Source organism: Phyllobates terribilis, unplaced genomic scaffold, assembly GCF_046119375.1.
Source record: "Phyllobates terribilis strain yellow unplaced genomic scaffold, ASM4611937v1 Scaffold_2__4_contigs__length_985480577, whole genome shotgun sequence".
NCBI lineage: Eukaryota > Metazoa > Chordata > Amphibia > Anura > Dendrobatidae > Phyllobates > Phyllobates terribilis.
This window is the reverse complement of record NW_027362762.1, coordinates 899,919,127-899,936,742: the sequence shown is the minus strand read 5'-3', so window position 1 is coordinate 899,936,742 and position 17,616 is coordinate 899,919,127. Positions and strand designations below refer to the sequence as shown.

At 41.0% G+C, this 17,616-nt stretch overlaps 1 protein-coding gene across 4 annotated transcripts in view; it reads right to left on the bottom strand.

Moving 5' to 3' along the window:
• Positions 1-17,616, bottom strand: part of ROBO1 (roundabout guidance receptor 1) — a 1,620,698-nt gene that overhangs the window by 635,521 nt on the left and 967,561 nt on the right. For all 4 annotated transcript variants that reach the window (XM_073668214.1, XM_073668217.1, XM_073668213.1 and 1 more), the window contains one exon: positions 9,450-9,533. In XM_073668214.1, coding sequence (XP_073524315.1) covers positions 9,450-9,533 — 84 coding nt within the window. The remainder of the gene's footprint in view (positions 1-9,449; positions 9,534-17,616) is intronic.

Genomic DNA, 17,616 nt, shown 5'->3' with positions numbered 1-17,616 from the left:
CACATCTAGATAAGTTTATTGAGGGGTCTAGCTTCCAAAATTGGGTCACGTGTGGGGGGTTTCCACTGTTTAGGTACATCAGGGACTCTCCAAATGTGACATGGCATCCGCTAATTATTCCAGCAAATTTTGAATTCAAAAAGTCAAATGGTGCTCCTTCCCTTCCGAGCCCTGCTGTGTGCCCAAAAAGTGGTTTTCCGCCATATGTTTGGTATCGGCATGCTCAGGAGAAATTGCACAATTCATTTTGGGGTCCATTTTTATCTGTTACCCTTGTGAAAATAAAAACAATTGGGTCTAAATGACATTTTTTGTGAAAAAAAGTAAAATGTTAATTCTGTTTGTTCCTCATTGCTTCAGTTCTTGTGAAGCAATTGAAAGGTTAATAAACTTCTTGAATGTGGTTTTGAGCTCCTTGAGGGGTGCAGTTTTTAGAATGGTGTAATTTTTGGGTATTTTCTGTCATAAAGGCCCCTCAAAGTCACTTCAAATGTGATGTAGTCCCTAAAAAAATGGTTTTGTAAATTTTGTTGCAAAAATGGGAAATCACTGGTCAACTTTTAACTCTTATAACTTCCTAACAAAAAAAATTCTTTCCAAAATTGTGCTGATGTAAAGTAGATATGTGGGAAATATTATTTGTTAACTATTTTGAGTGACATATCTCTCTGATTTAAGGGCATTGCAATTCTAAGGTTTGAGGCTATGTGCCCACGTAGCGTTCTTGTAACGTTTTTGCGGCGTTTTTACAGCCGCGAAAACGCCTGTAAAACAGTCTGCCATGCAAAGCAATGTGAATTCGGATGTGCTGTGCACACGATGTGCTAATTAGCGTGCCAAATTCGCATTGCATTGCAAATCGCAGCATGACCATTTCAACTGCGATTACGCCTCAAATTCGCGGCCATTGAGGAACATTGAAACGCAGCAAACCCGCAGGTATCTGTGGATTTGCTGCATTTTAATTAAATTCAATGGCCACGAATTTGTGGCATAATCGCTGTGCGCGTGGTACCCAGGATGAAGAAGAGACTACACCTCCTCTTCATCCCGGCTACCACGCTGTGAAAAAAATAAATAAAAAAGTTAAAAATAAAAAAAAACCTGTATACTCACCTCTCTGGTCTTCTCCCGGCCGCGTCCTCTCTCCTCGTCGTCCCACGGTGTACTGGCGGGACCTGCGGTGACTTCATTTAGTCAGCTGATGGTCACACTACCGCTGACGTCAGCGGTCAGGTGATGGTCACGTGACCATCAGCTGACTATATGACGTCACCGCAGGTCCTGCCAGTACACCGTGGATGCCGAGGAGAGAGGACTACTGCCGGGAGGAGACTGGAGAGGTGAGTATACAGGTTTTTTTTATTTTTAACTTTTTTATTTCTTTTTTTTTACTATAGATGCAGCATTTAAAGCATCTAAGTTGGATCACACAATATAAATCCATGCCAGTTGCATGGATTTATATTGTGTGACCAACTTGTCAAGCACTTTTCCAAATGGTGCTCAAAATCGCTTGGAAAAGTGATTGAAAAACGCATGCGAAAACGCATGTAAAAATGCTGAAAAAACGCTTCTCTCTGGCAGAAAAAACAAATGTAAATCTGCATGCGTTTTTTTTCTGCCAGAGAGAGGCAAAAACGCTCTGCATCAAATCTGCTACGTGGGCACATAGCCTGAAAATTGCAAAATTTTCTTCAAATTTACGTTTTTTTCACGAATAAATGCAAGATATATTGAATAAATGTTACCACTATCATGAAGTACAATATGTCACGAAAAAACAGTCTCAGAATCAGTGGGATCCGTTGAAGCGTTCTAGAGTTATTACCTCATAAAGTGACAGTGGTCAGATTTAAAAAATAAGACCTGGTCATTAACCTATAATGAGGATCGGTCCTTAAGGGGTTAATATGTAGTCGCCTGTTTCTTTTTGTTTTTGGCTTTGTGGGCAGAGTCTAGGGATTCCAGATGTTTTTGTCAAATTCCACAATTGCGACCTTTTAATTTGTCACAATTTTTCTGCAACTTCACTCCAGTTCCCTTAAAGGGTATTTTTGAGTAGGCCGTATGTTGGTGCAATTTTTGCAACTTTGGCCACTAAAAGTTGCAAAAATAGTTGAAGACAGGCAAAAAGCTTTTTGCGCAAAATTTGTGAATCACGTGCACCGTCTTGATGAATTTGAAGTCAAAAGCGGCGACTAATACCACGAGCCAAAAAAGGAAAGTGTATTTAAAAAAAATGCAAATGATGAATCAGGGTCGTAGTTTGAAACGTCTCTCCAGATGATTGACATGTATCTCCCATATATGCACTTAGCGAGAGACTTGTCAATCAACCTGAGCAGTGAAGGGAGTAGCCGGCCAAGGTGGCGCCACACTAGCCTTCTCTTCGGCTATGATCTCTGGCTGGATTTTTAAACTGTAGACTCTGTGAAATACAGAAGCGTTTCAGAAAAAACACAAATTGCTGCAATCATGCAGCCAGGCTCTGATTCACCATGCCTTGGGCAGCATGAATCAACTGACAGCTGCCCTTTCAGTGACAATTAATTAAAACCTATCATCAAGAAAAAGGAGAAAAACCTTTAGAATTTTCCCCAGTAAATTTTCTATAATGTGGGCCCCCATCCTCTAAATTTAGTTTTTCTTTGCCTTTTTTAAAATTTCACCTCTTGTTTATCTGTAAATCCATAGATGTAATTATCTAAAGGTTGGATAGGTACACAGCTGTCATGATGACATACAGTACAGACCAAAAGTCTGGACACACCTTCTCATTTAAGAATTTTTCTGTATTTTCATGACTATGAAAATTGTACATTCACACTGAAGGCATCAAAACTATGAATTAACACATATGGAATTATATTCTTAACAAAAAAGTGTGAAACAACTGAAAATATGTCTTATATTCTAGGTTCTTCAAAGTAGCCACCTTTTGCTTTGAAGACTGCTTTGCACACTCTTGGCATTCTCTTGATGAGCTTCAAGAGGTAGTCACCGGAAATGGTTTTCACTTCACAGGTGTGCCCTGTCAATTTTAATGAATGGGATTTCTTGCCTTATAAATGGGGTTGGGACCATCAGTCGTGTTGTGCAGAAGTCTGGTGGATACACAGCCGACAGTCCTACTGAATAGACTGTTAGAATTTGTATTATGGCAAGAAAAAAGCAGTTAAGTAAAGAAAAACGAGTGGCCATCATTACTTTAAGAAATGAAGGTCAGTCAGTGTGAAAAATTGGGAAAACTTTGAAAGTGTTCCCAAGTGCAGTTGTAAAAATCATCAAGCACTACAAAGAAACTGGCTCACATGAGGACCGCCCCAGGAAAGGAAGACCAAAAGTCACCTCTGCTTCTGAGGATAAGTTTATCCGAGTCACCAGCCTCAGAAATCGCAGGTTAACAGCAGCTAAAATTAGAGACCAGGTCAATGCCACACAGAGTTTTAGCAGCAGACATATCTCTTCAACAACTGTTAAGAGGAGACTTTGTGCAGCAGGCCTTCATGGTAAAATAGCTGCTAGGAAACCACTGCTAAGGACAGGCAACAAGCAGAAGAGACTTGTTTGGGCTAAAGAACACAAGGAATGGACATTAGACCAGTGGAAATCTGTGCTTTGGTCTGATGAGTCCAAATTTGAGATCTTTGGTTCCAACCACCGTGTCTTTGTGCGACGCAGAAAAGGTGAACGGATGGACTCTACATGCCTGGTTTCCACCGTGAAGCATGGAGGAGGAGGTGTGATGGTGTGGGGGTGCTTTGCTGGTGACACTGTTGGGGATTTATTCAAAATTGAAGGCATACTGAACCAGCATGGCTACCACAGCATCTTGCAGCGGCATGCTATTTCATCCGGTTTGTGTTTAGTTGGACCATCATTTATTTTTCAACAGGACAATGACCCCAAACACACCTCCAGGCTGTGTAAGGGCTATTTGACCAAGAAGGAGAGTGATGGGGTGCTACGCCAGGTGACCTGGCCTCCACATTCACCAGACCTGAACTCAATCGAGATGGTTTGGGGTGAGCTGGGCCGCAGAGTGAAGGCAAAAGGGCCAATAAGTGCTAAGCATCTCTAGAAACTCCTTCAAGATTGTTGGAAGACCATTTCCGGTGACTACATCTTGAAGCTCATCAAGAGAATGCCAAGAGTGTGCAAAGCAGTCATCAAAGCAAAAGGTGGCTACTTTGAAGAACCTAGAATATAAGACATATTTTCAGTTGTTTCACACTTTTTTGTTAAGTATATAATTCCACATGTGTTAATTCATAGTTTTGATGCCTTCAGTGTGAATGTACAATTTTCATAGTCATGAAAATACAGAAAAATCTTTAAATGAGAAGGTGTTTCCAAACTTTTGGTCTGTATTGTATCTCTAGTTGACATTAAAGATTTTTCAAAGAATAAAACAGATGCCTCAAATAAGTTATCATTCGTTTCCCATCGGTCGGACTTGATGGACGTATGACTTTTTTTCAACTATATCAATGTAGCAAAGTTTGCAAAAATATTTACAATTTTGCTTAAAAGTCATTTTACAACTCAATTCATATAATTATATGAAAATAGCAAGAGGAACATCTACTGGGGGAGGGTGGGGACATTTGTCCTTAAAATTATTTTTTATATGGATTGACACTTTTCCTTTCAATATTCTATATAGGAAAGGGTTAAGCAACCATGTGCCAGAGACAAGATCAAAAGCACGCAGGTTCCTTTTGTCAGCTGAGCTGAATGGCAGCGATCTAAATATTGTCAATCATGTGTGCCTTGCTCCCGGTGACCCGGTCTGTACAGCGAGCATTATAAATTGCAAAATAACAAAAGCTTTCATCTGCCAGAGGACAATTCCAAGCTAAGAATGGGAACTGGCCGTGCCGCCGCCATAGATGATGGGCTTGTGACAGATTAACAGAAGTGTGCTAGAACAATGATAGAACGGAATCCCTCTCAGCATTGAATAACTTGCTGCTGTTTGCAACTTCACCATTTTTCTTCCACTCTTCCAACATTAGTATCAGGACTGGAAAAATAACAGTGACTTGGGAGGGAGCTCAATCAAAGTAATGAATTGGGACGCCAGGGCCTCTGGAGCAGAGATGCACTCAGCTGAATAGCCGGGAGCAGCACCAGCCTGCAGAGCCGGGGAGGACACAGCTTTGTTATGCAAAAGAAATGATTGCAAACAAGAAGTAAAATTGAGTAAACACATTAAACAGATTACACCACAATCTAATCCACTTAATGAAGAGGAAATGCAAAAGAGCATAGTAACTGCCCTGCCCTGGCCATAGGCACAAAGGTGCCACATCCATCATGTCAGGCAGCCGCTATTATTATGTCACCAAGACTTCTGGACAGATATCCTGCTTCACTCACAATCATCTAGATCCAAATGCCAATAATTCCAAACTCTACTGAACTGTGCCAGGACAATTCACAATAAGAATATATAAACTATAAAGGAAAACATCCAGGTTTATTATTATTATTATTAGTTTCTAGTATTATTATTATCAGTAGTAGGATTAGTAGTAGTATTTTTATTTTTTTACGTTTTTTCTTTTTCTAAATATTTAGCAACATTATTGGGCTTTACTTAGTTCTCCATACATTTCCATTCATTATAGCGTGTAAAGGTTGCCATAGTAATTCCTTTTTTGTCATCTCCAAAGTAAACCCTCCTCTTGTGGTCAAATTTTCATGCAAATTGTATTATTCATATTATTCAGTTGCAATATGCAAATACAAGGCAGGGAGTATGCTTGATTGACTTTTAAAGAGCATCCCATTAATGAAAAAGCCAAGTATATCCAGCCATCCCCAAACCATTATTAGCTGAAGGTCTGTGACTAGAAATGTGTTTACATGCAAAAGATTTACACTGCTCCTAGTGCATTCATAAAAGGAGAGGCCGACACAGCCTGGACTCATAGACTTACTGCAGTATCTATCTACCTATCTATCTATCTATCTATCTATCTATCTATCTATCTATCTATCTATCTATCTATCTATCTATCTATCTATCTATCTTCATGATCTATCTATCTTCTCTCTCCATTCCTTTTTTTCTCTTTCTCTTTCTATATCCCTCCTTTCACTTTCTTTCTCTTTCTTTCTTTTCTCTTCTTCATTCTTCCCTCCCTTCCTCCCTTTCTAATTTCCTTTCTCCCTCCCTTCCTTTCTCCCTTCCTTCCTTCCTTCCTCTCTCCCCTCCTTCTTTCCTTCCTTCCTCCCTTCCTTCTCCTCTCCCTTCCTGCCTTCCTCTCTCCCTTCCTTCCTTTCTCCCTTCCTTCTTTCCTTCCTTCCTTTCTCCCTTCCTTCCTCTCTTGCTCGCTTCCTTCCTTTCTTCTTCCTTCCTCCCTTCCTTCCTTTCTCTCTCCTTTCCTTTCTCCCTTCCTTCAGTTCTCCCTTCCTTCCTTTCTCCCTTCCTTTATTCCTTCCTTCCTCTCTTCCTTCCTCGCTTCCTTCCATTCTCCCTTACTTCCTTCCTCCCTTTCTTCCTTCCATCTTGTGACCGCAATTTCTAACTGCCGAAAGTCAGAAGGTAAAGGTCACAAGCGCTCAATGCAAGACTATGAGATCCAGAACGAGGCCAGAACTTTAGTCTTGCATTGAAAAGCGACCTTGGCTCATGCAGCAAACACTGATGGAGACCTACTGGGGCAGCGAAGATAGAAGGAGGCAGGTGAGTGTAAAGCCCCCGTCACACTAAGCGAGATCGCTAGCGAGATCGCAGCTGAGTCACAAGTTTTGTGACACAACAGCGACCTCAGCAGCGATCTCGCTACGTTTGACACGTAGCAGCGACCAGGCCCCTGCTGTGAGATCGCTGGTCGTGTCGGAATGGCCTGGACCATTTTTTGATCGTTGAGGTCCCGCTGGGTAGCATGCATCGGTGTGTTTGACACCTTACCAACGACCTCGTTGGCGACTCAGAACTGAGACACATAGGCGTGCATTTGCGTTGCATCGTTATACAGGTCGCTACGGGTCGCCGTATCGTTGCTGCGTCGTTGGGAAGATCTGACTGTTTGACATCTCACCAGCGACCACATAGCGACGCAGCAACGATCCCTGACAGGTCGTATCGTTGTCGGAATCGCTGTAGCGTCGCTTAGTGTGACGGTACTTTTAGACTAGGGGCAGAAAACTTAGATTAGTAGCATCACTTAAGCACTGCAATACAATAAACCTGCTGGAATGGTGCTTTAAAAGAGTGCTATATTATGATACTGGCTGCTCTGTTTATCTATCTATCTATCTGTAGCTTTGGCGTCTCTGCCTCCTGCCGGGCAGAGATATCATTCCCCTCACCTCCCCGGTCCCGGTCCGGCGTCCTCCTGCTCTCCAGCTGCTGCTGCGTGCACCACGCGCAGCTTCCCGGGCTCTGTGCTTAGGGCGCGCGCTCCTTCCCTCTTAAAGGGGCCGCTCGCCATCCTAATGAGTCCCCAGCCAAAGGCCGGAGGACCACACCTATTTAAAGCACCTCCTCCAATATGGTTGTTGTTTGCGTGCTAACACTCTCCTCAGCCCTCAGGTTCCAGTGCCCACCTGCCTGTCTATCAGCCGTGTCCGCCCACCTGTCTATCAGCCGTGTCCGCCCGCCTGTCTATCAGCCGTGTCCGCCCGCCTGTCTATCAGCCGTGCCTGCCAGCCTGTCTATCAGCCATTCCCGTCTTCTTATCTATCAGCCATGCCCGCCTGCTTGCCTACCTGGATCACCTGTCTGGCTACCTGCTGTGCCCGCCTGCTTGCCTACCTGGATCACCTGTCTGGCTACCTGCTTTGCCCCCCTGCTTGCCTACTCGGATGACCTGTCTGGCTACCTGCCGTGCCTGCCTACTTGCCTACCTGGATCACCTGTCTGGCTACCTGCCGTGCCCACCTGCTTGCCTACCCGGATCACCTGTCAGCCTTCCTGCCGTGCTCTTCTGCTGTACCTGTCAGCTTCAGCCATCTGACCCGTGGGAGTCGCCTGCTCTCACACAAGGTCGGTCCCAGAGTGGCACCTGGTCCACCTGCCCGGTCCCTCCCTGGTTCACGGAGTTGACTAAGCCGCCATGTGGCCAGGGTCGGTCCGAGTTGGCACTTAGTTACACCCCTCTGGTCCTTCCTTGCATCTCGGCACAGACGTTCCACCACCCGGATCCATAGCACTATCTATCTATCTATCTATCTATCTATCTACCTATCTATCTATCTATCTATCTATCGATTATCTATCTATCTCATATCTATCTACAGTATCAATTTATCCACTTATCTGTCCATCTTATAGCAATCTCTCGCTCATCTCTTTCTCAATGTATATATCATATATATTCTTCTTTTTTAGCATTGTGCACTTTGTAGCTAGGGAAATGATTTATAATCACTGCAAGAAAAACTTTTAAATGACATTTCTTTTAGACAGAGCTCTGCATGTGGCATGACCCTCCACCATGGTAAGATGGATTCCTGTAGAACGTTGTTTGACAAGAGTGCTTTTTCCACTTTCCCCATACACTGCAGGTAACATGAAAAAAAACCCATCTCCATCAAACAGGTTGCTTGTAGGACACCGGCATTTAGAATAAAAGCCAAGCTTTCTGAACAGTCGCATGCTGCGTTATAGAAGTGTCCATCTCACCTCGCTCCTGGCTTAAGTGGTCCCTTCATTTTAGTCCTTTTCAACATGAGGTCAGATAGCTGGTTATTGTCTAGTTATACCAAATACAAAGACTCCATCTAAAGCTGATACATTCAATGAGAACCATACAATAAAACTCAGTCCACTCATTTAATATATAAGGATAAAATTGAAGTTTGATATTAGTCTTAGTTTCACGTCTACGGATTGACTCATTTACATAGTTCCTTATGTAGATCTATTATAACATGTCCAGAAAATGACTACATGACAAACTTTGCTCTTCTCCATCTGCAAATATTGTCTAAATCTCATTGCAACTTGATACTACATCAAATATTATGCAAATTGCACTGTGAGAATCATCTAATGCACCTTTATCAGCAAGGAATTGTGCCTGTGTTTAGTGCTCCTGACAATAGTATAGAGCAGGCGGCGATGTGAGGAGCAGTATGAGATAAGACGTTAACAACGACTCATTTGCTTTGCCATTCATAATGCATTTGGCCGCAGCCTGACAGAATTGAATGGCAACCTGCTGACGTCTCCAGCATGCAAAGCATATACCTCATATATCTCATGATGCTTTTATCTATTAGAGGCAATCACAAGCCATAATCAATGATCCATATGCCGCAGAGCCAGATTTGGCAAAGACTCACGTGTGTAACAACGACCTGTGACGTCACAATGCATTTTCTACTGTCTTCAGGATGCACAAAAGACATAACTGCTCAACACACAAGGAAAAAAAAAAGCACAGGAATTATGGGACATTTGGAAGTTTAAGAAGATGCGGTAACTCTACCTGTATACACCAGAGAGTTGTCATCATTATCGGACGTAGGTGGCTGTGTCACTCCATTGCTCCCCCTCTCTAGGTCTTCCGAGTCTGTTGAGAATAACATCACAGCTGCAGATGGGGTCATAGTGGTTACAGGAGTCATTTTTTTCATCACATTTCCAGACACAAGTAAATCCAAGAATAAAGTCAGAAAGACAAACAGGAGGAGAGAGCATGAAGCCCCTCTATAAAGCATCTTGTCCAGGAACCCCCAATAGTTGCTTTCATGGACGTCTCAGTTTCAGACCAATTTTTTCTTGCATTTGATGCCTCTACTGTGTTAATTGTAACCTCTCCAGTGCACCTTGTCCGCTACCTCTCAGTATGTAGACTGCCCGGAGTACATGCTGGGAGGCAATCAGTACAGGCTGTGCTGAGCATATGGAGAGGGGAAGGCAGGATGGCTCAATGCTAGCATTGCTAATTCTCTACCTTATTGTTAATCAAAGCTATTGACTGTGATCACTAACCATCATCGCTCCATCTCCTGACAATTGGAGTCTCTTGGGAGTAACCCTTTGTTGGGACAACAGGGGGAAAAATAGGGTCTTGTGAATCAAGAAGGAGCGGAAAATGGGCACCTTTTTGTAACAACGTAAAAATATACAGAAGAGGGAGGGCAGCAGGCCAGGACATCTGTGGGATAATATGCTCCATTATAGCAGGGTGATGAGAGGAAAATTCAAGACTAATTAGTAGACTACAAGTTTAGACCAATAAAGTGGATTAACAGCAAATCACAGAGACCAATCTAGAAGATGAGAAAGTCTAAAAGTTACCGTAAAGTTCAGAGTCATATTGTGCCGTGTCTCCAAGGTCAAGAACAATAACGCATGCACTTACCATGTCCCTATCCCTTATTGCACCATAAATCATCCCACACAGCACAGATCAGTATGTGCCAGAGGTTCCACTATAGACACAAGCAACAATCCTACATAGACCATTTACAGTGGTGATGGAGGGGCATGAACTTAGTAACCAAGAGTAAAAACAAAAGAAAATATACTGAGAAGAGCATGGACAGGAAAGATTTTTTTCCCCTGTATTTGCACAGTGAAGGTTTATATTGAATGGCAGCAAGCTGAGATTTTGCTGACTTGATCGATACAAAAAGTATGTTGGAAATTTTATAACTTTTCATTATATCAAAACTAACTTTATTTGGTCAAATTGTAATACGCCTTTAAATTGTAATAACTGTTCAAAAAGCATTGTTTTTTCAAGCCGCAATATGGTAATAGTATTTTGCCACATGTTCTAGTCCTCTGTAGTGATGAGTGAGCATGCTCATTACTCGAGATTTAAGAGCATGCTCGAGTGTTTTCTGAGTATCTTCAGCGTGTCCGGGTGTTACGTTTGAATCACGCCGTACGCATGACTTGCGACTGCTTGACAGTTTCAATACATGTGAGGAATGCCTGTTTCATAGGCACTCCTCACATGTATTAAAGCTGTCAAACAGTCACAAATCATGAGCACGGAGTGACTAAAACATAACAGCCGAGCACGTTGAAGATACTCGGTGAGTACCCGAGAATGCTCGCCAAAAGGGTTAACAGAACATACTCGCTCATCACTAGTCCTTTGCATTGCGAAGCCTGGAAAATAAAGAAACAATACCAAAGACGAATCGACGCCTTTGAAATGTGGAGCTGGAGAAAGATGTTATCAATACCATGGATGGCAAGACGAACAAATCAATTTTGGTACAAAACAAGCCAGACATGTCACTCGAAGCAATGATCACCAAGCTACGACTTTAACACATCATACGAAGAGAGCAATCACTGGAGAGGGACATCATTGCATGGAAGAATAGAAGGAACAAGGCGAAGATGAAGACCAGCAACCCGATGGCTTGATACTATTAAGATAATGATGGAGAAGACCCTGGTGGACCTATCTAGGCTTGAACAAGATCGATTTTCCTACAGAGTGTTCATCTATCAAGACAGAATGGCTCAAGATCAAGCTGAAGGCCATTAAGAAAAGACTGTCCTTTGAATTGCAGTAAAAGCAAAAGCTAAATATAATCTGACATGCACACACATAGGTTCATATAACATTGCATATCACAAATTCTCCAGATTTGGGTTAATACAGGTCTTTCAGCCAAAAATGACTGTTCAAACCAAGCACAGTCGATCTGTACTCCTTTGGCATGTCCAAGCAGCACAGTTCATCTTCCCACCTACTTCTATCGCCATCTATCTCTGCCATCCTCTGGCTCCTGAAAAGCCAGAACCGTCTGTCGAGGAAGAAGAGGACAGAGATATAAGAAAAAAATAGTAGATGAGAGATTGCAGTGAACAGCATAGCTACTCGAGATTTACGAGCATGCTCAGGTATTTTTCGAGTATCTTCAGCGTGCTCGAGTGTTAAGATTGTGTCTCTCTGTGCTTATGATTTGTGACTGTTTGACAGCTTTAAAGCATGTGAGGAATACATGTTTCTTAGACATTCCTCACATGTATTAAAGCTGTCAAACAGTCGCAAATCATGCACACGGAGTGACACAAACATAACACCCGAGCATTCTGGAGATACTCGGTGAGCACCTGAGCATGCTTGCCGAAAGGGTTAACAGAACATACTCGCTCATCACTAATAGCTACATCAATGGGGCACTGAGTCCATGGACGTGGTTTAAACAGTCGCTTTGTGTTGACAGACATCCTTTAAAATGTTATCTATGGTTGTGCAATACTGAATCATGAAAATTCATATGATACAGGCAAAATGCTCTAGTACAATGGAACTTCAATGAGATCTATGTGCAGAACCATCCCCCCTCTTTTTCAAACTTTTTTCTTTCACGAATACAAAAAAAACAACATACAATGATTGACATAGTATGAAAGCACACTATATTTAAAGCTAATCTTAATTGATAATTGACTGATAATGAATAAGCACAAAAACATACATTAAAGTTGACATCATGCAAACTATTGTAAGTCTTAGTCAGGACTAAGAGCTCCACAGCCTGAAACGCGTAGACCCCTGTCATTTTTATCTCCCTCCCCCATGTCACCCCTCTCCCTTCTCCCACTTCATTGATGGTTTTGCAAAAAAACTTTTTTGAATCCTTTATCATTAAAAGTCATGTTTTAAACTAGTAATCATCGGCGAATGCTGGAACCTTCTAGGTTTTCTTTTCCAAGTTTATGAGCACCTCGTTCTGGCCTCATTCTGGCTCTTATAGACTTACATTGAGTTGTGACTTCCGGCTTGGCCAGCAAACACTGGAGCGATCTGACAGGTGTCAACCTGCAGAAGACATCCGGAGCAGCGCCGATAATAGCTGAAGATGATGGCTGGTGAGCATAAGACTAGGAGAAGGGAACTTAAATTAGGGTCACCACTCCAGCGCTGAAAAAAAAACTCTGGAGTGGTACTTTAACTAGAGTGGGTAAAAGGGTTGCATTTGCACCCAGATCTTGAACTTAGAGGGCCCCTAAAATGTTCTTTTGTCCCATATGAAAAGATCAATACCATTAAAGACTTGTGTGTGAAATCAATTCCAGTGCTTGTCCTCTTTACTATATATATTATTTGCTGACTCAAAGCGACCATTTGGTAACCCCCTTTTTACTAGGACTTGTGGTTGTAGCCAGTTAGAAAGCTTTAGGGTTAAATCCCAGCTTGCTTGTCTTTCTTCCTGCTGTCGGCCCTTGTTGAGGCTTCTCACTATATTAGCCCCTAATAATCAGTTCTCACTGTCAGTTATGGCCTAACCAGATCTGGTGTTGTGTGTTTCTCCTCTCCTGTGTCTTAGTGGGTTTACCTGATTTTGACTTTGGCTTCTATAGTGACTTTTCTCATGCCAGACGATTTTGTATCTACTCATACCTCTTGGTTCTGACCTAACTACTTGACTACTTTTCTCCCCAGCTTGCACCACCAAACAGCATCCAACTTTGTGGCTCCAGCCAAGGTTTCCCAGCATAAGTATAGATCCCTGCACAAGTGATTAAAGGGTGAAGGCCAGGGCAACCCCTGACCATGGTGACCATGAACAGTGCCCTCATGACATTATGATAATTGGGTCATGTACACTTTTTTAGTACAAAGAAACTAAACTTTGCTACTTTATGCAACTTAAACTCTTAGGGCAGTCTCCATCTAGCAAGTGGCTTGGCTTTTCATAGTAATCTCCACCTAGCACCTCCCTTTTTGGCCTTGATTGACATCTGTATATCTCCCTTAGGTCAGTGTATTGAACAGAAAAAGTTTGCTTGCATATCTGGCCTGATGCATACACTGTTCTCTCTCCTCAGTGGGTATTACATTACTAAGGCATTCCTAAGATACTGCTCATGTTCCTAGACACCCTACACAAAATAATTGAGGAGTAGGAGCCACCTATTTAATGGGCTGCTGAGCAATGTATGTAGAACACAAATGCATATAAACAAAAAACTAGTATGTCCAAAGGACAAAAAAAAAGGATTACACATCCTAAAATTTTATGCCATTCATTTTTTTTTATAAACAAAACTCAGTAACAACAATTAAAATTTTTAAAATATGCACACTGCTTCACAAACCTAATCCACAAAACAAACATAGAGTTAAAGAAAGATTGGTATGACAGTCAAAATCATATAGCAAACTACAAAAGACGTAGAAAACGTGTGTAAACACTAGCCCTCTAATAGTATATGATATGACAAGTCACTGCAAATAAAAACCTCAATAATGTAATATCAAGAAACAGAATAATAGAAACTACAATAATGAGTCATATTTGAGTCACTAATATGAGATGGCTCATCCAAGAAACATCATCTGGGTGTGAAGACCCCATGTGTATCACCACATATTGTGGCTTCCTCATGGGTAAAGTTCCTTAGCTGGATTAATATTTTATATACTAAGTAAATAACATTTGTTAAATTTAATAATTGCCTAGTATCAACGTCAATATGCAAAAAGTCATCAGAAACTGCAGTGACATATTTCCAATTAACACTGGGGAAAATTTTCCTAGGGCTCATGCAGACATCATTTTTTCTCGTATGAGTTCTGTGTTTTTCACAGATAGAATTTGTACCTATTATAGCCTATGAAGCTGTTCACACATCTTTGCATTTTTGCCGACCAAGTGGTTCACACAAAATCATGAAGACACGTGAGCAAGCTTGCCGATTCAAGTCTGTGGATCCTTGAAAAAATTGGACAGCACTTGGATGACGTCTGCGTGCTATCCATTTTTCATGGGCTGTTTGCTATGAGAAAGTTGAGAAACCTTCATTGTTTTTGATTTTCATCAGAAAAAACAGATGAAACTCTTACCAAACTCTAATGGTAAAAAATGACACGCTGATCAAACTGTAATGAAACCTTGATAGGACATACCGATGAAACATATTTATTTTACTCACTTATACAGCGCCATTAATTCCTCAGGGCTTTACAGACATTGTGAGTTTGGACCATTTTTTGCGTATGATAAAAATCACAAAAGTCCAAATTAGCCTTAAACTAAAATATCCGAGAATTCTGTCTGACGTCCCATACTTACAGCATCAAGGGTTCTAATAAATAATAATAATAATAATATTTTTTATTTATATAGCGCCAACATATTCCGCAGCACTTTACAATAAATGCTCTACATGCTTTTATAAAGTGTCTGGAAAGGGAACTAGCTAAGGGCTCAGTTGACAATTTTTTTTGCATAAGGCCCCACTATTAGTATTTGGTCTGTATTCGGTCAGTATTTTTTCTCAGGAGTGGGAGCCAAAACCAGGTGAGGAACAATCAGAGAAAAGGTATAATAGAAACAAGTCACCAATTCTGCATTTATCACCCACTCTTGGTTTTGGTTTCAACTCCTGAGAAAAAATACTGACCGGATACTGACCGAATACTGATAGTGGGGCCGTGGCCTAAGAGTTCTATCCTTGTTTTTCACAGATAGAACCCGTACTTGTTATTGTCTTTGGAGCTGTTCACATGCCCATGTATGTTTTCAGACAGGATGATCCATACAAAATCACAGAGATGGGTCGGTTTTTGATCCAAGTCTTGAGTCAGTCTCAACAATTCAAGTCTATGGGTCCATGAAAAAAATCTTGGCCATCCATGTGCTGTTCATTTTTCATGGACTTTCAATATGAGCAGGATGAGAAACCTTCATCGTTTCATTTTTCATCCGAGAAAAACTGATGATACTCTTATGAATCTCTGATGGTAAAAAAGCAATGATCAAATTCTGATCAAAAACACTGATGAAACGCGACAGTTTTTTTATGAATGAGAAAAATCACTGAAATTTGATTGAGCCATAAGTAGAGTATGTTTGTAAAATACGTCAAATTTTTAATGGCATGCAGTTTGTGGGTGAAAAAAAGGCCTAAAAGTAGACAAACCAAGTAGTGGTGTAAAGTTAGACAAGAGCATCTCATATATATTCCAGATTTAGCATCCAGCATGCATTGCCGTGTTGAATTTGGAAAATTTTAAGGACTTCTAGTCTATGCTTGCACTACAGGGCCAACATCACCACCCCGAGCAAGATCCGGGGACCTGAATAAATGGGGGACCCTCTGCCATCGGCAGGGAGGTAACTACCGCGGTAATATTATAATAATATAATATTTACCTTTGGTAATAGGAATCTAGTCAATTATGTAAAAAATGTTGTCTTGTTATGGGTTGGCCTTTTCCAATAGCTTGTCAATAATTTTCTTTGGATACTGTGATATGTAGGCGAAGGACTATGCTTTTGGTATGGATGACCAAGAAAATTTTAACAAAACTTACGACATTCAAACAGCGACCCAAGTAAGCAAGTAATTCGCTTCAGAATCAGAAATAGCTGGATTTAAAAAAATAATAATTTCCTCACTTGTTGAAAGTGAACATGGAAGGACAGAATGTATTTAAGCATTTGGATTAAGTGTTTGCTATAAACTATAAACCATTCACAGACAATGAGAAAACTGTTATCGGGATTCCGGCAGCTACTGTATATAGTTTGGAAAGTTGTATACTACTATATATATGTTGTACAAACCCAAATTTCAACAGCTCATTTATCTTTGTCAAGGCATCATTGCAAAAATCCTCCAGGGAAAGGTTCTGGTTTGTGAGTCTGAGCTAATTTTCCATATGATAAAGACAAATTATCAGCAAGCAGCCAGACAAGGTCGTTGCTGCTTTAGTTATGGAGCCAAAGTGTCAACTAAAGAGTTAAAACAAATCTGAAACTTGTCCCCCCATTTTGCTGAGAGCTGGGAATTTTCTCAGTAGCCCAGCACTTATACTTATCTAGCACTTATACTCCTCTTTTTTGTACCTCCAGCCTACACATGTGAAAATAATGTCTATGAGAGTCACAAGAGATTCCAGAATTGAAAATCCATCATGAATGAATCAGTCCATTCACACATCCCATCACCTCTGATCAGAAAAAAATCATACCATATTCAGACATCAACATAATTTGTTTCGAATTTTATCACATTTTTGCATGAAAACATTGAATATTTTCCAAAAATATCAATAATAAAAATTAACCACACCTAGAGATGAGCGAACAGATTCTAAAAGAATTGTTTACGTTATGAATTTTTCGACAAAATTTTTGGATTCTAATTAATCCCATTTTTGGGGGGATTTGATTTATACTCATCCAACACTGATGACAATGATGTGTCGCACCGGACAGGACAACGTGGAACCTAGTTATCTGCGGAAAATTCCAGACCAAAAAGAATACCAATGAGGGGTCAGCGGAGGACTGAGGACAGTGAAGAGATAGGAGAGGGAAGAATAGCACATATATATATGTATATATATACACATATATGTGTACATATATATATTAACCCCCTCTCAGCCGATTCAATTCTGAACTGAAAAAAATCTGCCCAAATTGAATTTTAGGAGATGTGTTCTACTTTACAAACAACCCATTCTAAACTAAGAAGGACACTCAATCTGTTCAGATAATGGTTGAACTAGACTGCATGTTCTTCATGACATTCCTTGCCCAACTGTCTTGAAAGGTGTGATATAAGTCAACGTTCTGGATATTTCTCTTATTTTTGCTCCTTAGAACTTATTTTTGTGAAATGGACATCAATATAGGAGAGCATAAATAAAACAGGATGGCTTT